This window comes from Corythoichthys intestinalis, chromosome 6 (assembly GCF_030265065.1).
Source record: "Corythoichthys intestinalis isolate RoL2023-P3 chromosome 6, ASM3026506v1, whole genome shotgun sequence".
NCBI classification, from domain to species: domain Eukaryota; kingdom Metazoa; phylum Chordata; class Actinopteri; order Syngnathiformes; family Syngnathidae; genus Corythoichthys; species Corythoichthys intestinalis.
In genome coordinates, this window is record NC_080400.1 from 49,878,323 (window position 1) to 49,906,249 (window position 27,927).

At 40.5% G+C, this 27,927-nt stretch overlaps 1 protein-coding gene across 2 annotated transcripts in view; it reads left to right on the forward strand.

Moving 5' to 3' along the window:
* The window catches only part of rasa2 (RAS p21 protein activator 2), a 72,401-nt gene extending 49,120 nt beyond the window's left edge, over nucleotides 1-23,281 (forward strand). For both annotated transcript variants that reach the window (XM_057839452.1, XM_057839451.1), the window contains 11 exons: nucleotides 1,793-1,916; nucleotides 5,468-5,574; nucleotides 5,663-5,746; nucleotides 5,971-6,048; nucleotides 6,141-6,214; nucleotides 7,033-7,139; nucleotides 12,793-12,872; nucleotides 12,959-13,167; nucleotides 13,413-13,516; nucleotides 17,764-17,944; nucleotides 19,612-23,281. In XM_057839452.1, coding sequence (XP_057695435.1) covers nucleotides 1,793-1,916; nucleotides 5,468-5,574; nucleotides 5,663-5,746; nucleotides 5,971-6,048; nucleotides 6,141-6,214; nucleotides 7,033-7,139; nucleotides 12,793-12,872; nucleotides 12,959-13,167; nucleotides 13,413-13,516; nucleotides 17,764-17,944; nucleotides 19,612-19,642 — 1,179 coding nt within the window. In that variant the 3' untranslated portion in view covers nucleotides 19,643-23,281. The remainder of the gene's footprint in view (nucleotides 1-1,792; nucleotides 1,917-5,467; nucleotides 5,575-5,662; nucleotides 5,747-5,970; nucleotides 6,049-6,140; nucleotides 6,215-7,032; nucleotides 7,140-12,792; nucleotides 12,873-12,958; nucleotides 13,168-13,412; nucleotides 13,517-17,763; nucleotides 17,945-19,611) is intronic.
* Nucleotides 23,282-27,927: the final 4,646 nt, after the last annotated feature.

Below are 27,927 nucleotides of genomic sequence, written 5' to 3' on the forward strand. Positions count from 1 at the left end.
GAAAACAGCAAAATCGGCAGAGTATCAAATACTTGTTCTCCCCACTGTATCAGGGGATTGTATTCCTCAGCCTCCCTGGGAAAGTCTACGCCAGTGTACCGGAAAGGAGGGTCCGGTCGATAGTTGAATCTCAGATCGAGGAGGAACAATGTGTTTTTTGTCCTGGCCGTAGAGCCACGGACCAGCTCTTTACCCTTGCGAGGGTGCTTGAGGGGGCATGGGAGTTTGCCATTTCAGTCCACATGTGTTTAGTGGATTTGGAGAAGGCTTATGACAGTGTCCCCAGTGGGCCTTGGTCATCCGGGAGGGACTCTGAGTAGAGCCGCTGCTCCTCCATGCTGAGAGGAGCCAGTTGAGGTTGAATGGACATCTGGTTAGGATGCCCCCTGGACGCCTCACTCGGGAGGTGTTTCAGACATATCCAACTGGGAGGAGACCCCGGGGCCGACCCAGGACACACTGGAGAGATGATATCTCTCGGCTGGCCTGGGAATGCCTTGGGATTTTCCCAGACGAGCTGGTGGAAGTGGCTGGGGAGAGGGCTGTCTGGGCCTCTTTGCTGAGGCTGCTGCCCCTGTGACCTGGATTCGGATAAGCAGGAAAGGACTAAGACGAATTCTAATGGGAGTGTGCAAACGTTTGTGTCTGAGAAAGAACGACATTAACATAGTTTGGTTCGTTCAAAAAATAACTAATCACCTTTACATTTGTGCGTGTTAAAGGTTAAAGGTGTTATAACTTTATTTTAATGATCTGTTACGCTTATCTTATCCACGTGGATGCTGGAGTCTATCCCAGTTGGCAATTGGTAGAGGGCAAGTTACACCCAGAACAGGTTGCCTGTCAATCAAAGGTCACGAGTCAAAACCATTTGTACCAATTCTAGTTGCAATCGATTCAACGGCCTAAGTATGAAATGACCTAGATGAATTCAACTATTCATCGGCTTTTACACCAGTGATACTGAAATATTTTCTGTTACACATTTCTTTCCCCGGCCACTCGCTCCCATGGCTGTAAAAATTATAATTTCTCTTAAGTACATTAAGATTATTCAGCACTTTTTTTACAGGAAAAAAAAGCGGTTTATTAGAATGATTAGTGTATAATGTCTGAAAGCGACCCTTTAATTTATCTGGTTTGTTTGCCATTTGCTGCCAACATTTTTATACAAAGTAATCACACCGGTCTTTCCTCATATCCCACCGTAGTCACAGTGAAGCCAAGAGCTACATTTTCTAGACTTTATTATGTACCATTTTCTCTGTCTCTCTGGGCGTCCTCGTCATCACTTTTAAATATATTTTTATTGGCGCGAATACTCAGAACAAATAATTCCCTGCACACATTCTGACAATGAGTGCCACTGCCACCTACTGTGAACGTGCAGTGATTTATATTCTAGTGCGGGGAAAAAAACATGTACTCTGGTCACACAAAAACAACAACCCTCCATTACACTGACATTTAATTAGTGACAATTTAAGTTGATCCATAAACCTACTGTGCATGTTTTAGGGATGTGGGAGGAAACCGGTCTACCTGCAAAAAACCTATGGAGGCACTGAGACAAGATCCACAGAGGAAACTTGGCGCATGGGCTTAAACGTTTTATCTCAAAACCATGAAAAAGGACGTGCTAATCGGTCATTTACCATCCTACCACATTTTATTTGACTATTTGCCTGGCATTAAAACATTTTTTTTAGTTTGGCACTAATACTCATTCCTACTCTCGCACTGGCAAACATATATTTATAAATTTGTACAAATGCACTTTTTCACTCTGTAGGAAAATCTGCAGTTTTATGTCCAAAAAGTCTTCTCATCAATCACCCAGTCTAATGCCAACTGCCCTCCATCAATGTGTGCTGTCTTCAGGTCACTGAGACACTTGGCCTGCAAGCGTTTTACAGGTAAATACTCAATTCATTGGAAACTCTCCCAAATAACTATAAAACTATTTCGATTGTAGTGAAGTCAACATTTATGCATACAGTGGTACCTCTATAGACCCCAATCACCAACGTCACACAATCGCGTGATCGCTGTATTGTGCCGCCATATTGGCCGTCATTGTGTGTCCGTATTGTCATTCATCGTAGTTTCTAAAGGTGGATTCACTTGCAAATTATGGAAGCCCGGGTGCTTTCAGACGCTGTAAACGTATTGGGTGAGTTGCATAAAAGCCGTTATTTGGAAAAGCTTTGGTCGATCCAGTCGCCAGATCCATATTTGATGCCCAAACCGATGTTTCCTCCCGTCCGGTCCCATCCTGTGCGTCAGAGCTCGTCCTGAGACCACAAAATTTCCAATCATACTCAAGTTTATGTCACGATGAGGAGTCGGGTACCCAAAATCGGGACCGGCCCGAATATAAACCGACAATTGGTCAGCTGAGCGTCACCGTTGTCACGATTGTAAAATGAAACTTGATCGACAACGGGCCGGTGTGTGCCGAAAAACAGCTGCTCTGCGTGAAATGTCCCCCTTGACGGGAGCGCTTACTTATAACACTTATTGACGTGAAAACATCAAATGTTTTCATGGACGCATACTGTATTTTAGTAACAAATCGTGGACTGGGCCACATAACCATCTTTGAACAGAAATGTATTAGTCTACAGGTTTTGGCGACCATAACCCTAAGACAATCACACAGGTATGACATTTATTAGTTAAAGCAGAGTAAAATAGTACATACTGTATTCACGGTACAAGAAAGTCGTTTCCGTGTGGGCGCTCTCGTCAGGGGGGACATTTCACGCAGGGCGGCAGAGCTTCGTAGTCTTCGTCTGATGATGTCTGCGATCGTGTTGGTATCATATTGATGTTTTCGCCGCTGTCTGACAGCTGTCGACACAAACACATCATGGACCGATAGAAACAAACCGTGCTGATTTCGAGATTTGCCCTTTTAACAATGGGCACACAGCAACTACTAAAATGACCGTTTATCTTCTCTGTTACTGCAACCAGCCGCCACACATGCTTTCACCATTTTGATTAATCAATGATTGATGAAAACGATTGTCAGGAAGGTTTTTGGGTTCCTTTACTCGGCGGTGATTCCTTAGACAAGCAGAAAAACACGCAGTAATTAGAGGAATGTACGTAGTGGTAATATGTAAACACGATGAACTGACGGACAACATGGCGGCACCAGTCAGGGGGGCGGAGTGGTGATGTCACGTGATTGGGGTCTATATACGAATTTTATTCATTCCAGGACCTGGTTTGTTGGACGAAATGGTCGTATGTCAAGCTGGTTTTCCTATAAGAATGCATTATAATTTGATTAATTTGTTCCCTAGCCCAAAAAACAATGCCTTCATTAAATACTGCTGGTGCAATTACAAATACAAATTACAAATAGTAAAACATACAAATTATGAATACAAATCGGATAAATAAAAATATTAATGTAACAAATCTGGTTCTAATGTGGCAGTTGTGTTTTGCATGCTGTTCCTGAACGCACCGTGTGACCGACAACATAGTGAAAGAGGTGCGGAGGTCTGGGACGTTTTTACTTCTATTGTCATATTGTTGTTGGTGTCGGCTATGGTGGACAGCAGCCGTGTTGTGTTGCACAAGCTCTGAAATAAATTAAAAACCTGACGAAGCCGGCGACATTATTGACAATGTTACAATGATAATAGTCATCTTAACTTATAAAGACTGGCAAACAGAGGTCAGAGGAGGACCGTCAAGATCGTAGACATATTTCAACCCTATTATCGAGCCATTTCTCTGAAGCTCACACCACAGTCATGTTTTTCAATCATTTCCATTTTAATTTCAGTTGTAAGCATCACCTTTTTTACCACTACCTGCACTAATCGGCTTGCGACCCATGTTGATTTCTCTCACAAGAAAATCTGCCATGCGTCCTTCTTGCGGGAAAACAATAAAATTGTGACGCTGTCATAAATCGTCTTATATCGAGCATGTCGTCATATGTCGAGACAAATGAGGAGTCAAATTTTACGTCGGATGTCAAAACAGTTGTATGTCGATGTGATCGTATGTCAATACAATCGTATGTCGAGGTACCCCTGAATCTTGATATTGGCAAACCAGGATCCATTTTCATTTGGCCCTTGGTGTGCCTCTTAACATAGTTGTTTGATGATATTTGTTGCAAAAGTAACTTTATATATTAATATAAATTAATATATATATTATATATATAATATATTAATAAAGTAACAATCCTTTTTAGGGGGGTTGGTACATAGACTTCATAATATATTGACGGGGGCCAATCTCCGTCAAAGCTGACCGAGTTGAAACACATAGAGCTTTTTACGTTGAAGATTCTTGTGAATAAATGCTTAAATCCCTCTATTCTTTATAGATATGGACGTAAAAAAGTCGATTCTTGGTTAAAAGCAAAAAAACAAAACAAAAAAAACAGGCATTTAGCATTTATTTTGTCAAATGTGCTGCTAGTCTTTAAGCCACTGTGGCGCTGCCTTATCACCACTAAGAGCTTTTTACGTTGAAAATTCTTGTGAATAAATGCTTAAATCCATGAATTCTTTATAGATATGGATGTAAAACAGTCTCGATTCTTGTTTAAAAGCAAAAAAAAGGGGCAGTTAGCATTTATTTTACGTAAATGTCGAATGTGCTGCAAGACTTCAAGCCATTGTGGCACTGTCTTATCACCTAAAAGAGCTGTTTACGTTGAAAATTTTTGTGAATAAATGCGTAAATCCCTGAATTCTTTATAGACATGGAGGTAAAACAGTTCTGATTTTTTTGTTAAAAGAGCAAAGGACCGGGCAGTAAGCATTTATATTACATAAATATATTGAATGTGCCGCTAGTCTTTAAGCCACTGTGTCACTGCCTTATCACCACAAAGAGCTTTTTACGTTCAAAATTCTTGTGAATAAATGCTTAAATCCCTGAATTCTTTATAGATATGAACGTAAAACAGTCTAGATTCTTGGTTTAAAGCAAAAAAAAAAAAAAAAAACACGCAGTTAGCATTTATTTATGTAAATATTGCGAACTATGACGCCAATGCCGTAGCGGTTGAATTTTCCCATTTATTTTTTTTTTCACGTTTCAAAATGCATGGTACGAAAAAATAATACTTACCTTGAATCCTCGAACAAATCACTCCTGAGACAATCCTACCTGTTTGTATGCGGTACAGCTATCGTACTTTTTCAACCTAAATCCGGCATTGGATCGCTGCATGTGTTTGAGAATAACTGCGACCGACTTCGACCGACTGAAGCGGAGTGTGGGCCGACCCCCTACTTTAAGGCGTGGCGCAGTGTCTGGGATGAATGTGTCCCATCAGTATCATTATGAAGTCTATGGTTGGTAATAATTAAGAAAAAAAATAAAGTCATAGCTCTATGTTGTCTCAATCTCAAGAAATCATCATACTGAATAGCAATAAGAATAATATTAACTTGTTATGGAAACTCATGCTGTCTCTCACCAGATGATCCTCATGTCCAGTACTCGGCCGTGAGCAGCTTTGTGTTCTTGCGCTTCTTTGCTGTGGCTGTTCTTTATCCACATTCTTTCCAGCTACGCTCGCATCATCCTGTAAGTTGTCCGTATTGTAAACAACGATCTAATGAGTGGCCTTTAACATCAAGATCCTTTCAAAAAATGTATACATCTTTCATTCTAGGATCCTGAGATATCCCGCACACTCACTCTCATTTCAAAGACTATCCAGACTTTAGGCAGCTGGGGTAGTTTGTCCAAAAAACTGGTAAGTAACATTGTTCTCTTGTAATTAGATTTGATAATAAAAACAAAACACATTCCTTAGTTACGGGGCGGTATTTCTTTAGAATAAGGTTAGAAGGCAACATGGATCGAAGAAACTGTTTTATGAGAAACTGCAAATTACAAAAATGGATTCAAACTGAATACTGTTTAATGCACTGATAATTATTTTCTTAAATGTTACATGTCATTATTTCCCCTCCACAGTCTAGTTTCAAAGAATCATACATGTTTGATTTCTTCAAATCATTCCAAGAAGACAAGTGTATTGAAAAAGTAAAAAAGGTACATTTCTTTGTCGAACATATTCTTCTCTATATTCATCTTTTGTTTCTTATGAGTGTGAGAATTAAGAAGAATTTCTCCTTTGTCTGTAGTTCCTCGATGAAATATCTTCAAATGTCAGCAAAGTGTCGAGTGGTTTAGAGGATGCGGTGATTCTGAAGGAGGGGTGAGTATTCTTTCTAAAACTGCCAGTTCTGGCAATATAAAATTAGCCCCTAATATAATCTTGGACTTTGCCAATTATTTTGAAAACATGTTTTCCCTCAAAGATCCCTGAAAGTCATTTTTACAATTTCTTTTGATAGATTTTGATTTTATTTGAAGATACCGAGATATACTAGTAAAACAAAACGTTTTTTCTCCCCCTAAATCTGATTGATTTTTTTGGGAGGGTTTAAAAGGTGCTAAATTATGCCAGCAGATTCCAGTCATTTCTAGAGGGTATATTTATTGCAATTGCAACGTCCTCATTCATAATACTTGATGATTTCATGATTAAGCTACATCGACAAGTTACAAACCTCCAAAATACAGTATGTCTTCCCTCATGTATTTGTATTTTGTTATTTGGGCTTTGTGGAATAACACACTGCTAAATAGCTATACCGTAACACGAAATGGTTGTAAAACACAACGTAATGTAAAAGAAAAAACATCATCACCATGATCTTGGAGCGCTATTTCATAGACTTGGCAATATTTTCGATTTAGCCACTCAAATTAGCAGTATTGTTAACATTGGGATGGCGCTGCGTCACCAGTAGGTAGATGGCAATATAGTGTAAAGCGCTTTGAGCGCCTTTCAAGGTGGAAAAGCGCGATACAAGTATAACACCATTTACCAGTATTCTATGTGTTGTGCCAAATTTTAAAGACACATTTTTAATCACTTTAGAAGATCTTTAAGGAATCTATTTAAAGTAGAGCTTATAAAAAGCACATGCAGGCAAATTTAAAGTGAAGGACGTGCTGGTGACTCTTTAGGGAAGTACAGAAGCGGGCCCAGGGGAGAAAACGCCTTGGAAAGAAAAGCTTCAAAAAGAGATGGCTTCGAGTGACGAACAGAGAGCTGTCCTTCCACAAACATAAAGGTGAGGAATATACTGTGTTGTGCAAAAGTATTTGTTCGCTTCTCGATTTTTTTCTTTCATATTTAACACACACACTAAGGTTTCAGTTCATCAAACCAATTTTAATATCACACGGAGACAACGCAAGGAAATAGAAAATACGTTTTTCTAAATGAACAACAAAACAAAACAAAAATCCAAACGTATCTGGTCCTATGTGATTAAGGAATTGCCCCCTTGAAACTAATAAAGGGCAGTATACTTTGTCACGGCACTGTATATACCTTTCATCTAGATCACGGATCACAAAGTTTAGTCCAAATGGTCACATCAGGCCCAATGAGATGGGGATTTAGCCCTGTTATTGACCTAATCTCTGAAATGAGAGACTAAGTGTGTTTTGGTTTGGTCTAGGTAGGGTTTCCATTAATGATTATCTTTATAATCGATTAATCGGAAGATTAATGAAACATTTAATCAGATAAATGTCACTTTTTTCAATTACCGTCACAATGTCACTTGAAGTTTTCAGGCTTGTTGTAAGTAACAATGAAGACAAAATGACTATTTCCTTCAAAAATAATATTTCAGCTTCCTGACTTAATTATAGTCTACAACTGTACTGTTTTAAGTACATAAAACCTAAGGTTTTTAATTGACTGAGTATAAAACATAAAAAGAGTTTCTCGGCACACAAATCCAACGTTCTGTTCATTTATTAAAATTAAATTAAAATTTAAAAAAGTGCTGCTGATTGACTTTCTTTTCTTGTGGGCAAAGCGCTGATATAAATTGTGCCAATGACTCATTTATTTCCTTATAACAAACTAAACAACAAAATCAAATAAGGAGGAGGCAGACTGTAATGAATCAGTTTTCTTTACCAAGCAGTTGTTCCTAAATACAATCCAAATCTAATTACAAAGCACACGCTCTTGTATGACAATTTACAGTTTGAATGGGAGTTGTGTTGAAGGGAGACTGTAAGCTGTTACAGTGCTGGCTAAAAGTATTGGCACCCCTGCAAATCTGTATGATAATGCTCAATTTTTCCCAGAAAATGATTGCAATTACAAATGCTTTGGTCGTAATATCTTCATTTATTTTGCTTGCAATGAAAAAAACACAAAAGAGAATGGGGGGGGGGGGGGGGGGAATCATGATTATTTTACACTAAACTCCAAAAATGGGCCGGAAAAAAGTATTGGCACCCTTTGAAAAATCATGTGATGCTACTCTAATTTGTGTAATTAACAGCACCTGTTACTTATACCTGTGGCACCTGGTGGTGGCAATAACTAAATCACACTTGCATTCAGTTAAAATGGATTAAAGTTGACTCAACCTCTGTCCTGTGTCCTTGTGTGTACCACATTGGAGAAAAGAAAGAAGACCAAAAAATGGTCTGAGGACTTGAGAAGCAAAATAGTGAGGAAGCATGGGCGATCTCAAGGCTACAAGTCCATCTCCAAAGACCTGAATGTTCCTGTGTCTACCCTACGCAGTGTGATCAATAGGTGTAAAGCCCATGGATGGCACTGTGGCTGACCTCACTAGATGTGGACGGAAAATAAAAATTAATGAGAGATTTCAAAGAAGGATTGTGCGGATGGTGGCTGAAGAACCACATCTAACATCCAAACAAGTTCAAGCTGTCTTGCAGTCCGAGGGTACAACGGTGTCAACCCATACTATCCGTCGGCGTCTGAATGAAAATCCCACGAAGATCCCACTTCTGACCCAGAGACATAAAAAAGCCAGTAAGTTTGCCAAAACTTACCTGAGAAAGCCCAAAACGTTTTTGAAAGAATGTTCTCTCGTCAGAATAGACAAAAGTAGAGCTTTTGTTGAAACGGCATCAACATAGAGTTTACAGGAAAAAAAACGAGGCCTTCAAAGAAAAGAACACAGTCCCCACAGTCAAACATGACTGAGGTCCCTGATGTTTTGGGGTGACTTTTCTGCCTTTGGCACTGGACTGCTTGTCCGTGTGCATGGCATCATAAAGTCTGAAGACTACCAACAAATTTTGCAGCATAATGTAGAGCTCAGTGGAGAGAAAGCTGTGTCTCCCTCAGAGGTCATGGGTCGTCCAGCAGGACATTGATTAACGTATTCGCTAACTTTCTTAGCGCCCCATGCTTAATACTCACCTCTCATCAATAAAGAATGCAAACAATACAATTACTTTTACTAAAATTACTCACCTTTGATGGAGGCACACTGGCTCTAACAACACAAACTACAATCTTAATTCTTGACAGGTCAATAAAACAATATTATTAATTCAGCAACCCAATCTGAGTGTAGCAGTGAACTCTCTCTCTTGCTCTAATCACCGGCGCACGCACGCAGCCTCACTTTACACACTCATAAACAAGACCCGAACGTGACTGCTCTTTGCTGCGGGCAAATATCAATCATCAAATTCGTAATTATCATTCGTAATTTATTAATCGATTTTAATCGATTAGTGGTTGCAGCCTTAGATCTAGTCATAAGGCTTATCGATATTATCGACTAATTTGTTTCCTGCTTAAAATCCGTACCAAAATTGTAAATGGTCTTTACTTTTATTAAGGTTGAGTAGAACATACAAACACCAGACAGGAAGGCTGGAGCCCGAATAATAATGAATGAATGAATGAAATATTTATTGTCATCATCATCGGTATCATTGACAATCATTGACAATTGAAAATGTGATATGATTTGCCCGAAGGAAGGAACCGAAGAAGAAGACAAAGGCAGACGGGAGGAAGCATAGGCTTATCAGTTTCCCCCCCCATACAGCTAAAGACGCACAATCAGACATGGTACAGTTACATACATCATATGGCCACAAACTGTACAATAACACTATCAAAAATCTGGGTTTGCAATAACTCAGCGTCCAGTCAAGCAGCTTGATTGCGGTTGTTGACACAGCAGTCTCTTGCACAAGATTAGTGGTCTGAATTTCAGGGCGTACAAGGTTATGGCTTTGCCATGTCCCTGACATTCTAGTGCTTCTAGTACTTTGCTGCGGGAACATTTTGTTGTGGCTATGTGTGTGGCAAAAGTGATTATGTGTTATCACAGCTGGTGTGAGTAGCGACTCAAAATGCTTTTCTTATAAGTCTCTTTAAAGGGTACATTCCTAAGCTGTAAATGGTGGCAACAATTGGCGCACACAAAGATCACTGTAACAGTTTCATCAGACATGAATGTATGAGGAAAATCAAACAACATGTTGTACATATTTTATCCCATGATTAATGTCTCCACAACAAAAGACATGTTTATTATTCGTTTTAAACAGTATCTTTTCCATGTACTCAGTAAGCTGGACATTTGAATCAGGAGCTCGGTAAACACAGCAGATAATTATGTTTTTACAATTGGGGATAAAGAGCTCAATTGCAATACATTCCATGAGATTGTCAATCATAATTGCAACCCCCCCCCTTAGATGCTCGATTCATTTGTGGCATGTTATATCCGTGCAAATTAAAGTCAGAACCTTTGTTAGCTTTAGTAGATAATCCTTAATGTGTTCAGAATTCTTGTAGAGACTCCTGCCGTTGATAAGTTTCAGCTTACCGTCCACATCCACGGAGTTGTTATACTGGTCCGCTGTGTAGTATTTACATTTATCCAGCTATTGTAGAAGTTGTGGTCCAGATCAAGCTACTCATTTGGGTCATCATGGCACTCTTCAATGTGTTCATCCAGTTTTAATCGAAGTGTGGTTTCAGATGTCATCATTAATTTTCAAGTGGGGTCAGCTCTTCATGACTCCCAATAGCTTTCATCCTCATATCTTGCATCTTGATAAGGATCCTGCAATCCGAGACCCAGGTGTTGGCTGTTTTCCCAGCTTTCTTGAGTTGACGTGCTTAAAATGAGGGGATGGGAGCCTCTTGCATTTCCAGGCTCTCTCGGTCTCTATAACCAGTCCAAGCTTTGGGGTTTCCACCAATAGACTGACGTAGAGAACATGTACTGCCCAAATACCCCAAAAATTGGGCTTCACAAATATGGACGAAAACATGCCGTCTGTCATTGCAGCGCCATGAAGTGAGGTTAAAATTGAAGTCTGCGAACGCTACGAGTGACGTCACCAATACTCTGTCCATTTCATCTTTGCAGTCTATGATTAGGGGGATGGAAACTATTGTACTTTATTATAGTATGTTATTGTCTGCATGCACTCAGAATGTAGGCTGCATGAAAACATGTTTGGAATAGAAAAGAGGGAAAAATAACTTGTTAAAAAATATCATTTTGAGAGATAAAGCAACACTAGGTAACTTTTCAACCTTTATGAAATATTTTCATAACTTTTGTGATATTTCGACTGACAACTAGTTGAATTACACTTCTTTTATATCTTGAGAGCACTAATTAACTTTGAGGAGGGCGGCAGGAACCCTGTCACACAAAAAACTACAAATTTGCTGATAGCTTTCCCTTTCCCCATTCATTATACAGACGGAAATTGATGCTAACGCCTTTGTGCGAAAAAAGTTGGCAGGGCAACAAAAAAGCCAAAAGTTTTTGTCTCCAGAGACAAAAAAAAATAAAATAAAAAGAGAGGCTACCAGAATAAAAGAAAGGACACTGAAGAATAAACAATGGACTGGCTTTCACCTGCTGGCATGAACATAACTGTCAGCGCTGAAGAGTTTGGGGGGGGGGGGGGGGGGGGCTTCTCATGGGATGGTCCTCATGGGAAACACGGTCTGCCTTAAGGCAGAACACTACAGCTGTTGTCCACCTACGTCGCTAAAATCAACCAAAACTGAAACGTTATCTCGTGTTGCTTTAAATCCTGGTTTTATGCTGGTCATTAAAAGTCATTAAATGGATTTTGTCAAAATTCAGGCCTTAAAAACCGTTAAAAAGCATTAAACTAAATCTTAGGCAGGCATTAAAAATTATATAAGCTTGATGGTTTAAAAAAAAAAATTACATAATTTATTAGAGTTGTCCGATATTATTGGGAAACCGATTATATCAGCTGATAAAAGCATTTTAAAATGATATGCAATTTAAAATGATATCAGATAATATCGACATCGTTTTTTCATTATCGGTTTTGGGCAAATATGTGTGTTGCCTTCAAAGTGAATGCAGAAGCCTTCTGCCTTTGTACAAGGGCTAGTCACAGCTTAGAACAACGGTTATGCTTATTGACCATGAGATGTCTCCAAACTAAGATGCTTGGGATTTGTTATGTGAGCAGTCCATTTGCATACGAGGTGCAAAAATTGAATGCACAATAAATGATTGAAAAAGAATGCTAATATTATGAATCAGCTATTATATGTTAAGTCCGCGACCATATTCATGAATTAGCCATTATATGTTAAGTCCACGACCACATACAGTATATCGGTATCTGTTTGATATCGGTATCTGATTTTTGGAGTTGGACAATATTGGATATAGTTAAAAAGTAATTATCGGACAACTCACAATTTGTGTGTGTGTGTGTGAAACTATCAGCGGTTGGGCGTGGGCATTAAATTAGTTTAAGGTGGCATTAAAAAGCATTAAATTTGCTGAGACCTATAGAAACCCTGTAAATACAATGTTACTTTAAATGTGTGTGCAGACAGAGATAAAACAAATAGGAGATTTTGAAGTCACTGGTGTAATTATTCCTATGACACTTTATTCTACGTTTTAGGAAAAGAGGTCTGCATCATCGATGTGAAAAATATCCAGGCAGTGGAAAAACTTGATGAAAGTGCCTTTAACCGTAAAAATGTAAGACAATTTGTCTGATTTTCAAACATCATTTTGCCCTCGTTTGCTTGATAAGAGGTGAGAAGAAATTATCTCTTGTATGTCAGATGTTTCAGGTGGTTCATGCAGAGAAGCAGCTGTATGTGCAGGCAGGAAATTGCGTAGAAGCCTGCGAGTGGCTAGATGTCCTGGGCCAAGTCACTCGTTGTAATGATGGCCGTTTGGCCACTTTTCATCCATCCAACTACAGCGGCGGATCCTGGCAGTGCTGTAAAAGCCAAAGTAGCAGCTCGCCAGGCTGCAAGCCCTGCACCATGTAAGTCTTTCTTCACATCATTGTTAGATTACGTACTCTTACTTACTGTTTATTTATGCCACTCAGTTTAAAACACTGAAGAAAATATTAATGACTGTGTGGACCCCTGTTTTTCTTGTTTGTTAGATTATCTTTTTATTTTATGTTGGCATCCGTGTCTGTCTGTGCATGACCCAGTTACAGCTCCCACTCCTACATCACTGCCTCACTCTTCTCAGCAAATCAAATGATCTCTACTGTTTCAGACCCATGCAGGCCAACTTGCAGCTAGACATTGACTGTGATCGGGAAACAGAAAGGATTTTCTCCCTTCTCTCTGCGAATGACACCAAGCTGCAAAACATGGAGGGTCAGTGTCTAAGCTTACGCGGTCAGTTTCTCTGAAAGGAAAATGGTATAAAAGTGGCATCTATAGATTAAAAGCTGGGCACAGTGACAAAAAGCTCTGGAATCCTCTGCAACCAAAGGTCGACAGACGGACAGGAGGGACGGAAAGGTGGAGGATAGAGGAAGAGCGAAGTGAACGAGGGGCCCTGTTAACACAGAGGACATAGCAAAAGTAGGGAGGGGCCAAGCCATAGAGTGCTTTGAAGGTAATGACGAGGATCTTGTAGTTGATTCTTTGTTTGACTGGGAGCCAGTGAAGTTAGTTTTGGAGGAGATGCAGTTTTTGGAGAGACTCATTCGGGAGACCGAAGAGCAGTGAATTACAGTAATCAAGCCGGGAGGTGATTAGACTACAGAGCAGAGTGGAAGTGGTATGGCAGGTGAGAGAAGGGAGGAGACGAGAAATGTTACGAAGTTGAAGTAGGCTGATCTGGTAATGTAATTGATGTGAGAACAGAAGGAGAGCGCGCTGTCAAGGATGACACCCAAACTCTTAACCCGAGTAGAAGGAGAGATCGGTACATTGTTGATGGTCAAAGAGAAGTTATTGTCATGAGAGAGCATGGCGGTGGCTCCTAGGCGGAGGACTTATGTTTTTGAGCTATTGAAGAGGAGGAAGTTAGAGGAGACCCAAGAGTTAATGTCTTCTGAACAGAGGGTGAGGGAGGAGGGTGGAAGGGAAGAGGTTGGTTTTGGGGAAATGTAGAGCTGGGTGTCATATGCGTAACAGCAAAAATGAATGTTGTGTTTGCGGAAGATGAAACTGAGGGGGACAATATAAATGATGAAGAGGAGCGGCCCCAGGACAGAACCCTGGGGCACGCCAGCGGAGGAATCTGGTTTTATGGGGGCCGAATTTGAAAAATTGAGTGCGGTCAGACAGGTTGGACACGAACAAGGAATGGGGTGTGTGGATGATGCCAAGGGAGGAGAGCCGGTCGAGAAGGATTGTGTGGGAAATGGCGTCGAAGGCAGCAGTGAAATCGAGAAGAACAAGGATTGATGATAGACCAGAGTCAGAAGCTATAAGGAGGTCGTTTGTAATTTTGAGTAAGGCTGTTTCAGTGCTATGGAGGGGGTGGAAACTGGATTGAAACTGCTCGTAAATGTCATTGGTAATTAGGTGGTTATGGAGTTGGGGTGCAACGTTTTTCCAAGAATTTTGGAAATGAACAGTAAGTTTGAAATAGGGTGGAGGTTATTGAAATTGGCGGGATCTAGGCTGGGTTTCTTAAGAATGGGTTTGAAGGAAGCACTTTTGAGAGATGAGGGAACTGTACCGGAAATGAGTGAGGACTGAATGATATTGGTGATGAGGGGGACAAGTGAGGAAGACAGGTTTTAATGAGGGCAGTGGGAAAAGGATCAAGATGACAGGTAGTGGGTTTGGATTTGGTGATGATGTCACAGATAGCCTGGATTGAAGGGAGGGTAAATCTGGAGAGGGGGCTGATGAGAGGAACATGAAAGGGAATAGGGTAAGTCCCAGAAACTGAGTCAGGGATCGGTGAATGTCAGCAATTTATGTGGAGAAGAATGTCAGGATTGCGTCACAGAAATTAGCAGAGAGCATGAAACGTAGGAGTGGATCGGGGGGGCTTAGTGATTTTGGTAAGGAGTGAGTACAGGTTTTATAATGCAAAACACAACATTGTGTTGCATCATTTGTTAACATTCTTGACTCAACACAAGTGTAATATGAACTTAATCTTAGTTACAAGATTTAAATGAGCACAGAAACAAAGCACTACTATGAATGACAAATGATTGCATTAATCACACCCACCCAGTCAATGAGGAGCTATGTTGTATGAGCAGTTTGCTAGCAGAAGGCTTCATCATAGAGCCGGAGGGGGCACGTCACATGAGTGAAACAACCAAACACTTCTTTCTACGTTGCAGGCTAACTACACATCAAATGTAACATACTGTGAACACATGACGGAAACTACAGAGCATTTCCGTCTCGTTCTCGTCTCGTCAGACGAAAACTGGCATTAGGCTCGTTATGTTTTAGTCTCCCAAAACACGATTTTAGCTCGTTATTGTCTCGTCATAGTCATGAAAAAAGTGCTCGTTGACGGAAACAAACACTGCTCCAGACTTAAAATCTGTGTCTCCAAAGATGTTAGCTTTGCAGTGATTACCTTAAAAAAATAGATTTAGTAATAAATTTTCAAATAGGTTTAGTCTTTCACTATCAGTGTTTGATTCCACAGCAAGTTCTGAAGATTGAAAGCAAAGGAAAGCATGCTCACATTTTAGGACTGAAAAATACAATGGCATTGCAAAGTCTTAAAGGGATCCACGGATAGAAAGACTTGTAATTTTTAAAAGATAAACATTATTATAATTTAAAATAATTCGATATTGATATTTTCGTTTTTATACAATTTGTAAAATTAGTTTAACTAGTAGGTCGCCATTGTTTTTGACGTCGCAGGGCTGTGAGGTTACATAGTTACGCTGCTAGGCTTCTAGAGTATGACTCTAGCGACAAAAACATGTCACCTGTTCAACCCTTTCAATTTGAACCCTAGAGGAACAATATGAGCATGACAGCACTGTCGATATTTCACAAGACGGCAAAAGCAAAATGGACAGGAAAGACAGGCTGAGACATGACGAGAGTAGAAAAAAAAAGGTGTTCTGCCAAAATGTGCTACACCGGCGAAACGTCATACAAGAGGCAAATTAGACACCCAAAGTACTACCGTACGCTTTCAGCTTGTTTTGTTTAGATACATAAAGACAGAACATGCTAAAGATGCCTTAAGAAAAATCAAAAGATCAACAATGTGATTCACAGCTACCACAAGAAAACACAATGCTTAAAGGTATGAGAGGGAAACACATGCAAAACGTATTATGAGGCATGAAAAGGTAATAAAAGACTCAATAAAAACACAAATAGTAAGTACTGCCCACTTTTAACTGACGAGCGCATGTGTTGGACCAAGGGCATACATAGGTTTGGTCTCAACATTGGTAGGGACGATATAACAGCATAACCTGCATGTACAATTAATAAGACCAGACAGATTGGGTGAACGGGGGTCAGGGCTATATTTCTCAAGAATATGAACCTAATTAATTGATAGGCTAAACGATCAATACAAAATAAATATGTATTGACTTATACCAACTTTCATGTGTATTGGTTCAGGTGATGCACTGTTAGATTCAAACCTTTGTTTTCAAAAACTGAAAAAGAAACTATTTGAAAACTTCCAAAATAAAGATCTGGATTTTATTAGCAAATTAAAATTAAATTGCAATTTTAACATAACTTCAATTATATTATTATACACAGTAGATTCAAACGTGTTTATGATCTCTTAACTATCCAGGAATGCGAAAAAAGATAAACAGTTGTATTAAGACCACTCAACATATTCTGTCTAAATATATAAATTAAACATAACTGAAAAAAACTTCTTAGTCAAAGGATAACAAAAAAAAATTAAAAATTGAACCTTCCTTCAGGTAAAACACTATTGCTTTTGTCCACAAGCACAGCCAAACTCAACAAAAAATGAAAACGTTTTACTTCGATTATGATAATGTATGATTATCTGAAAAATGTCTATAGGGGCTGCAAATAAAAATATATTAAAATACATAATGTAGAAAATAAATAAATAAATTTTAAATAAAATAATCAGGTCATCAGCCAATTAAACGTGCGTTAAAGGGGAAAAAATGGACCGGCACATTCAGCAAGTGAAAAGGGTAAGTCTGAACATAATGAAAATAATTCACTTAATAATGGTAGAATCAATTCTGTCCCTACAACATATGGGAAGACGATCTAAATTGCCTATGTAACTGAAGTCATTATATAATGCAAATAAGATTGCTTAAAAGTTGGTGGGGACAGTTTGAGCATCTTGAAAAGTTGATAGTGCTATGTCCCTACCGTTCCCATGTAAACCTTGCGGCGTAAAAGGAATTGCAGTAACCCGGTAGTATTCGTCGAGTGACAGTGACAGTCTGCGTCATCACCCCGAGTGTCCATAAAACATGGCGCCCTCCGTAGGTCAAAACATATACTACATATTATAGATTTTTAAATCAATGGCAATATTTTGTGTTTCTAATAACATCTTTTTCGAAAAGAGAACAATTGTGGCTTATTTGAGCTGACAACTCAAAGTCCGAGGTTCCCTTTAAAAGAACATTACGTAAAATTACGTCCTCTCTACATAGATGCATGTGCCAGTATGGCAGTATACCAGGGTCCCCAACGAGAGCAGGAGGAATACTCCAAGTTCACCATTCAGGAACCCAAAGAGACCTTTCAGACCCTCAAACAGCTCCGAAACGTCATGGTGGAGCTTCAAAGGCAGCATGAGCTCCGAAGTGACACGACTGCACAGTATGGCAGTTTGTAAGTATGCGCAGCTTAGCTTCCTTTATAGTGGTATGAAAATGTATCTGAACCTCTTGGAATTTGTCACATTTCTGCATTAAATCACCATTAAATGTGATCTGATTTTTGTCAAAATCGCACGGATGAAAAAAGTGTCTACTTGAACTAAAACCATCCAAACATTTATAGATTTTCGTATTTTAATGAGGATAGCATGCAAACAATGACAGAAGGGGGAAAAATAAGTAACTGCCTAAGGAGCTTATTGAAACCAATTTTTACAAAACAGTTTAAGTCAGGTGTGTGCCCAATCAGTGATGAGTGGTTTAAAGCTGCCCTGCCTACTATATAACACACACCTAGTAAGAATTTTCTCGATGAGAAGCATTGTCTGATGTGCATCATGGCTCGGTCAAAAGAGCTGTCTGGAGACCTGTGATCAAGGATTGTTGATTTGTATAAAACTGGGAAAGGATTAAAAAAACAAAGCATCTCTAAAAGTCTGGATTTTCATCAATCGACAGTCAGAGAAGTTGTCTACAAATGGAGAGAGTTTGGCACTGTTGCTCCTGACCCTAGGAGTGACCGTCCACTAAAGATGACACCAAGAGTTCAGCACAGAATACTCAGAAAGGTAAAAAAGAACCCTAGAGTGTCTGCTAAAGACTTACAGAAATCATTGGCACAGTCCAATATCTCTGTGCACACATCAACTATACGTAAAACTATGGCCAAGAATGGTGGTCATGGCAGGACTGCACGGAGGAAGCCACTGCTGTCTAAAAAAACATTGTTGCTCGTTTAATGTTTGCAAAAAGGCACTTGGACACTCCACAGAGGTTTTGGCAAAATATTTTGTGGACTGATGAAACCAAAATATAAGTTGTTTGGGAGTAACACACAACGTCATGTGTGTAGGAAAAATGGAACATCTCACCATCATCAACACCTCATTCCCACCGTGAAGCATGTTGGAGGGAGCATCATGATTTGGGGCTGTTTTACTGCCTCAGGGCCTGGACAACATGGAATCATTAATGGAGGAATTAATTTAAAAGTTTATCAGGAGGTTTTGCAGGCCGTTTGTCAGACAGTTGACGCTAAAAAGAGGAAGGATACTGCAACAAAACAATGATTCAAAACACAGAAATATATCAACTTCAGAATGGTTTCAGAAGAACAGAATACACGTTCTGGAGTGGCCAAATCAAAGTACAGACATGAACCCCATTGAGATGCTGTGGAATGACCTAAAGAGAGCCAATCATGCCAGACATCCAGGAATCTGTCTGAACTACAGCATTTTTGTAGAGAAGAATGGGCCAAGATTAGTCCTGATCGATGTGCCAGACGGATCTGCAGCTACATTATGCGTCTGGTTTAAGTTATTGCAGCCAAAAGGGGGAGGGGGGGAGGGGGATCACAAAATATTAAATGTGATGGTCCACTTACTTATCTTCCCCCCCCTGTCATTATTTGCATACTATCCTCATTAAAATATGAAAACCTATGAATGTTTGGGTGTTTTTAGTTAAAGCAGACACTGTTTTTGTCATCCATTTGATGATTTTTATGCATAAATGTGAGAAACTCCAAAAGGTTCAGATACTTTTTCATACCATGGTACCTTGCTGCATCTTCTCAAGGAAATGGTCATTTTGTGAACCTTTGTATTTATTTTTAAGGGACAACCCAATAGTTGGGAAAACTTCCTAAGCGGGCAGGGCCTGCACACAAGAAGACGTAGGTAAACGTCCTCTGGAAGTCCTAGTGAAGGACGCCAACCACGTGTCCGGTTGAAGGAGCTTTGACTCCCAGTCAGCGACGCAACTTTGATGTCCTAAGAACAGGAAGTTAACTTGTTCACTTTTTTATGATTCGTCCTTCTCTCAGAAACAAATCAACCCCTCTTTTTGGTGTTATCGTCTTGATGCTGTACGTCGTCTCAGTCCGTCTAGTAGGTCTTTTATAAAGAACCTTCCTCTTAGTTCATGTCCACAGCTATGTGAGTAGGCTGCTATTTTTAATTTATTCACTCAGTTCTAGGCTGTGAGGATGGATATTCTAAGAGGACCGTCCTAAACACTACGATGATGATGATTTAGCATCTTTCCACCTCTGAACAAACGTGTACATTTTCCGAAGTAAGATAAAAAAAAAAAAAAAAAGCCAATCTGCCTTTCTTTGGATGTTCTTTCACATGAGGGAGTCAATAATGTAAAAGCACTTTAATATTTCTCCAAATGAGAAACTGATTACTAGATACTTGGTGTATCAGCTTTCCCCATTATGATCAGTTACATGATCCGGATTTTGTGTTTTCAACCCTGTACAGTAACATTTATAGCCGGTTGATTTTATATTTTTGTTGACCAAAGGCATTTTCATAGCTTTGACTTGAAAAACAAAATTTTATGTATTTTGAATACAACTATTTTAAAAGTGGAAAAAATATTTGTGTAGTGTGTATGTTTTGATAACATATCCTTTTTCATGACGTGTCAGGCAGATTTTTTTCTTCTTTTACCAGTTTGTGGCTCATATTGGTACGAGAGCGCGTATATCTAAAGGTGTCTACACATAATGAAGGAAATCCGAACTCTTTAAGACAATCTCTGTAATGAGCCTATTTCTTGTAAGCTCTAATCTGTTCACTGCCACAATTGACAAAAGTCCATTAAGGAAAAGAAAATTTGTCAAGTAACCAAAACCTGATATTTGAAAGCGCATCATTTTTCCAAATGTACCAGTGCCCAGCTTAGCTTAGCCTACAGTACATATTTATACTGCAATCAGCAGTTCATACCATCACAATTGTTAACATGTCACATGGAACAATGTTGGAAACTTGAAATTTGTCATTTGAAGTGTGAATATATGGGATTAATTTTTTCTCTGTACGTTTATTGGAAATCACTTGTCTTTTATCGTTCATATTTAATGGAAAAAAACAAACTTGTTTTGTATACCTGCTCGCATCTTTTTCATACTATTGATTTCATGCGTTGCTCTGTTGATGCATCAACTTCTTCACTCTTTTTTTTAAAGTGCATGTGACACCACAGAAAATATTAAATATCATTATTATTGGAATTAAAATCATATTTTGAGACGATTCGACTATATGCAACTGTTTTGCAAAGCGCAGATGCCGAAAAAATGAGTCTTTAAATCTGCCGTTTAGCTCCTCCTGTTATTATAGCACTCTAGCGCCTCCATCTGGGTGAGGTTGCTGGCAGAGTAATGATTCCAGCGGATTTAGAATTCAGCCCAATGGGGTAGATTCAGAACAAGCAAAATGCAAGAGAGCAGCAAAATGTCATCATTGTTTTTATTCAATATTTTTACAGGATATTCTTTGTGTCCAAGTATTTTTCCCCAATTGCTAAAAAAAAAAAAATGTATGGTTATGACAAATGTCTTGTGCTAAATAAAATATGAAATATTAAAAATGCATTTATTCCTTACAACAGGGTTAAATTACTGCATAATGGTCAAAACTGCCGACTTCTTAAACCTACCGAACGGTATTTTATGCACTGCAGTTAGTCCGGCTCATGTCATTTCCCAGCGGGGACTCGGAGCGAGGCTACATGCTAAACCGAACACAGCGTCTCTTCCTCGCCTTTTAAAAATCACACAAAACTACCTTGACTCATGTCAAACACAGCGACGATTGCCTTCACCGATCGGCCAGCCTCCAGTGGCAAGCAAGTTTCGGCTCGTCGTTGCCCTGCTGCGGCTCCGGCAGGCAGGCAGTGCTCGTCGCCCGGGGACGCAGCAGGGCAACGAACACCGAAAATGGGTTTCTCGGTGGACAAACCGGCCGAAGTCTGAGGGCGTGGCTGCCCGAGCCCAAGCAGAACAAGTAGTTTACTCACTTCCTCGTACGTCCAATGCTCCCTCTGTTGTTAGATTTTTTTTGCCCTTTATTCGCGGTTTCGAAATCCAAAAAGCCTCACACCACACTCCTGGTGTAGCAACAAAAGCCTGCAGCACATTGGGCTGGCGTGACACGAAAAATAAATTAATCCGCAAAATCAGGTCAATCCTTAGTTCTTCTCATACAGCAGTATAGTTAAGATCATGTATCTTGTTGACGTCACATCATCGCCTTCCTCAATCCAAGACTGAGGCCGGAAGTCTCATTTTCATAGCGTGATATTCAAAAAATTGAATAAATATATCGATCGCTTCTGCACACATCAAAGTGGTCCATTTCATTCGGGAGCATACAGTAAAATTCCGTGTGTAATATGAAATATGCTTTCTTGTGTCACAGGTACTTTAAAGGCTGAAAGGGAAAATGTGACTAATGCGGTAATGATATTTCAAAGTCTTTATTATTGCACAGCAATGCTTCTGTAATTTTAAGAAGGGACCGTGTTATAGTGGCTGGTGTCTACAACTTGTGTACGTAAGTGAAACATTGTGAAAGTGTGCATTTCTTTTCCATTGAAGTTTAAAATGACTTGCCTATAATTTTCCTGTGGAGGTCTGCGTGGATAAAATACAATAGCTGCTGTTTTGCCTTATACATTGCAATATTTACAAATTACATTGGAAAAATATGAACTGGCAAAATAATTTCTGATTGGGGTCCAATTCCTCATCTAATGTATTTTTGTATCGGACAGAAAAAAAGTCTACTTTTGTTGTGACGAATGACACAAAACATTTTTAAGCACTATTGTGATTTGAGAGAATACTGCTATTAAAAACATTGACTTTCTCCGTGCCATTTGTTGATTGTTGAATGTACGTTGTTAACTCAAGACACAGGTCGTTGCTTCTGAATGTCCCTTTTTCTACACAAATATTTTTATTTTCTGTATCTTTGTGTCAGTTTAAACCTGTGTATAATAAATATATTGCCAAATGGTCCTCCCGCTTGTGGAACTTTTCCATACACAAACAATGATTTCTAATGTGCTTTGTGCATCTAGTATTTCATGTCATGAAAGATTAAGGTTCATTGGATTTGAATTCAAAAGAAACTTTGGAACAAACGAGTAGTGGTGCTGTAGATAATGCCCACATTTAATTCAGAACATTTTTCTTTTAATTATCTTTAATAGAGAAGGAACAGTAATATGATTGATTGAACGTCTATCATAGTCAATGGCAGGGCCGTGCAGAGAGGGGCAAGTGCTCATAAATCAAGAAGGGGCACATGAACAAGTATTTAATACACCTTACAACAACACAACTTCCATTTTAACCAGCTTCACAGTATAGTTGGCTGTGTCGTTGACAGACATTAACAGGGAGGGGGGAATAGTGAATAGAAAGCAACACTGTCATCAACACTTTCTGGCTGTGACTCAGTCAGTCTTTGCCTCTTTTCTTCCTTCAACCTTGTTGAGGTGGTTGCAGCTCAACGTTGCATTCGTAGGAAGAATTGACGGAGAATAAGTTGTCTTTTAGCCCAAACTTGGCGTATTTAATTTCCATTGACATGCGGATACATCCGCTCTCATTGCTGTCTTCACAGGCAATCCCACAAATCAAAGTCATCAAAGTCAAACACAAAGAAGTAATAAATGTAGCACTTAAGACAATTAAGTCCCATCCTGCCATCTTGTGGCGAAAAGATAATATGTCAATCATAACAAGCAATAGGAACATTATTTCAACATCAACTGAGGACACATTTATGAATACAAAACGTTTCCTCCACCATTTCTCCCCCCCCCCCACCCCTCTTGTTCTCATGTTGATGGCCTTTTCAACAACCAAATGAACTTTTAAATGTCAAATTCCAAAAATAACACTGTCAAACTTCTTCAATTTTAACTTTGTTACAGGTTTTGTCATGATATCAGCTATCATGTCATCCGTTGTCAATCAGGTAGCACACCGCATCTCCTCTTTTGATTGCGACTCCACTGCACCGGGTACCATCTGCCAACTCGACGCTGTGGTTCTCTGGTTTGAACGTCTCCTGGAAGCTTTTGAACTTGGTCACGTCAGTGATGATATGAGCTGTCGCTCCCGTGTCCACCATCAGACCTCGATCCCAGATGCTGTGTGTATCCTGCCGCCTGGTGTCGGGCTGTTCATCTCTCACCTTGAACGCGAAGTCAGGATCTCCATCTTCAGCAATTTTTCTCGCTCCGTCCGGTTTTTCCTTGCGTCTGCAAGTGGTGTCTTTGTGCGTGTCCGTTTTGCACCGACTACACCATGTCTTTTGTCGACATGATTTTGCACGGTGGCCTTTGATCCCACATTTGAAGCACACCAACTCTGTGTCGTCTTTGATCCAGTCACGAGCGTTTGCTTTTGTGGCTTGCTTTGAAGCTCTTGCTTGAGTCTTCATCACTCTGTCGCTTGATTCTGCTGCATTTAACTTTTCCGTTTCTTCAAAACTTCGGAGGTTGGTTTTGAATTCTGCAAATGTCATGTTCTCATCAGTATGCGCCACATGAATTGTAAATGGCTTGTAACTTTCTGGCAGCCCCTTCAAGACCATTTCGATAAGTAGACCATCTGCCATTGTTTCACCTGCATGTCGCAATGCTGTGATGGCGGTCTCAGCTCTTATTGTGTAGTCCACTATGCTTTCTTCGGTTCGCTTTTGAAGAGATGTTAGCATGGTGTACAAATTTATAATCCTGGGTTTTCCCTTCCCAGCATAATATTCTCTTAATATTTTCAGAGCTTTTCTTCCGTCATTTGGCGCATCTCTCATTATTAATGAAAGGCTTTTATCATCAAGAAGTTGAATCATTTCAGCATACGCGTCCGCATTTTTCATTTCATAATTTTCTCTCTCTGCTTCAGTGGTTGGTCCTACCAGCACTGTCTTCTTTAGCCCGATTAGATGAAAATGTCCCAACATTTTAGTTTCCCAGAGTTCATATTTAGCTTCATCTCCATCAAATGCCAGTCGAGGTAACCTACTTGTTCCTCGTGGATCCATGTTGCTTGTTAGCTTTTTCCGCTAATCAGCAGTCCGTGAGCACGCTGTCCTTCGCGACCTTCTACACGGTGGAAACTGACTTTACCTTCGAATGACTCCTGGGCCCATAACCTGTTGAGGTGGTTGCAGCTCAACGTTGCATTCGTAGGAAGAATTGACGGAGAATAAGTTGTCTTTTAGCCAAAACTTGGCGTATTTAATTTCCATTGACATGCGGATACATCCTCTCTCATTGCTGTCTTCACAGGCAATCCCACAAATCATCAAAGTCAAACACAAAGAAGTAATAAATCTAGCACTTTAGACAATTAAGTCCCATCCTGCCATCTTGTGGCGAAAAGATGTCAATCATAACAAGCAATAGGAACATTATTTCAACATCAACTGAGGACACATTTATGAATACAAAACATTTCCTCCACCATTTCTCTCAACAAACCTCTATATGAAAACTTCCTTCCTCAGCTTGCTGTTCATCTGAGAACAAACCACATCAGATGGTCACTGAGTATGGAGGTATGACACAGTATGGAATAGAGGCATGCGAAATTTCCGATTCTTAGATTATTCACGATTCGGCCGTGGAAGATTCGAGAACGATTCACAAATATCCAAATTCCAATTATTGAATTATACCAGGTAAAGCGGAAGTAAAACGCATTCAGCGCAGTCTTTGGGACGCAATGAGGAACGGACCGGGAGTAAATATCATGTTCAACTCATGCCGCTAGATAGAAAAACAATCATACCTGACTGCGGCCGACAGCCGCTACAAACAACGCCCAGTTGCTAGTTGCTACAAACATACGGCTACAGTAGATATATATATGTAGAACTAGATGCAAAATGACAGACGACGTCGGTGTTAAACGTGTTATTGAACAGAGATGCGAAATGACAGACTTTCCGGCGTAGGTAAACAGTCGCCATCTTAAAGCAGTAGACCTCTCTAGAAGGCTCTGTTGTAGCGAACCTAATTAACTTTTTATCTAAAATACTCCTAAATCGGCAGAATCTTGTCTTGAATCTATCTTTAAATGAAGAAATAGTTTAAAAAATTTGACACAAGTAGACAGGAGGGAAATTATGGAATAACGGGAGAATTTTAACAACTGTAACAGTTGATTCACAACATTAAATTAATTGAATGTTGTTTAAAGCTGCTGATACAGAATGGGGACTGGAGTTTTTTTATTTACTGTTATTTTTGCATATTTGTTTACTGTTATATGTTAACTTGATACTGAAATAGTAGTTTGGTTTAGCCTGATAGGATTTTTGAACAATTTTGGAACTAATGTACAAAACATTAAAAAAGGGGGTGAGGGGGTGCATCAATAATCGTTTTATAATCGAATCGGAGCCTCTGAATTGTAATCGAATCGTTAGGTGCCCAAAGATTCCCAGCTCTAGTATGGAGGAAGATTTGTGATTATTATTCCATCCTCTGGTGGGATCTTAAGGCATTCTCAGGCCAGCCGAGAGACATGGACTCTCCAGCGTGTCCTGGGTCATCCACGGGGCCTCCTGCTGGTGGGACATGCCCGGAACACCTCTCCGGGGAGGCGTCCAGGAGGCATCCGAACCGGATGCCCGAGCCACCTCAGCTGGCTCCTCTCAACGCGGAGGAGTAGCGGCTCGATGCCGAGGCCCTCCCGGATGACCGAGCTTCTCACCGTATCTCTAAGGGAGAGCCCGGACACCCTGTGGAGGAAACTCATTTCGGCCGCTTGTATCCGGGATCTTGTGCTTTCGGTCACGACCCACAGCTCGTAACCATAGGTGAGGGTAGGAATGTAGATCGACTGGTAAATCGAGAGCTTCGCCTTCCGGCTCAGCTCCCTCTTCACCACGATAGACTGGTTAAGCGCCCGCAACACTCCGGACGCCTCCCCAATCCGCCTGTCAATCTCACGCTCCGACCTACCCTCACTCGTGAACAAGATCCCGAGATACTTAAACTCCTCCAGCTGGGGCAGGGACTCACCACTGACCTGGAGCAAGCAATCCACCCTTTTCCAGCTGAGAACCATGGTCTCAAACTTGGAGGTGCTGACTCTCATCCAGCCACTTCACACTCGGCTGCGAACTGTCCCAGCGAGAGCGATGGAGCTAGAAGGACCGCATCATCTGCAAAAAGCAGAGATGATATCCTCCCACCACAGAACTCGACCCCCTCCACCACCCGGCTGCGCCTAGAAATTTTGTCCATGAAAGTCACAAACAGAACCGGTGGCAAAGGGCAGCCCTGGCGGAGTCTAACTCTCACCGGGAACAGGTCCGACTTATTGCCGGCCACATGGACCACACTCATACTCCTGTGGTAGAAGGACCCCATACTCCCGAAGGATGCCCCCTGGGGACACTGTCATAAGGCTTCTCCAAATCCACAAAACATGTGGACTGAAATGGCAAGCTCCCATGCCCCTTCAAGAACCCTCGCGAGGGTAAAGAGCTGGTCCGTGGTTCTATGGCCAGGAGGAAAACCACATTGTTCCACTTCGATCTGAGGTCCAACTATCGACCGGACCCTCCTTTCCGGTACCCTGGCGTAGACTTTCCCAGGGAGGCTGAGGAGTATAATCCCCTGATAGTTGGAACAAACCCACTGGTCACCTTTCTTAGGACAGATAGGGACCACCACCCGGTTTGCCATTCCAAAGACACTGCCCCCGATGGCCACGCCGCGGAGTAATTTCACTACCTCGGCGACTTCTGCACCAGTGATTGACCCGGCGAACCCCAGGTCCCTCAGCTCTGTTTCCTCCATGGAATGCATGTTGGTGGAATTAAGGAGGCTTCCTCCTGGGGTGACAGCCATGCACACCAATTTGATGAGGAGTGCGGCGTATGGTCTGAGCAATAACAGGCTGACCCCCCCCACCTCTTCAATCTCTGCAGCAATGTTGACAGCACTCCTGTAACGAGTCACATGACATTTTAAAGGGGAAAATGACAAGCAGTACTCAATTTGAACATTTAGGGATGTATGTTTTTTCAAAGGGGTGTACTTACTTTTTTTGCCAGGGGTTTAGATAATAATGGCCATATTTTGAGTCATTTTGAGGGGAAAATAAGT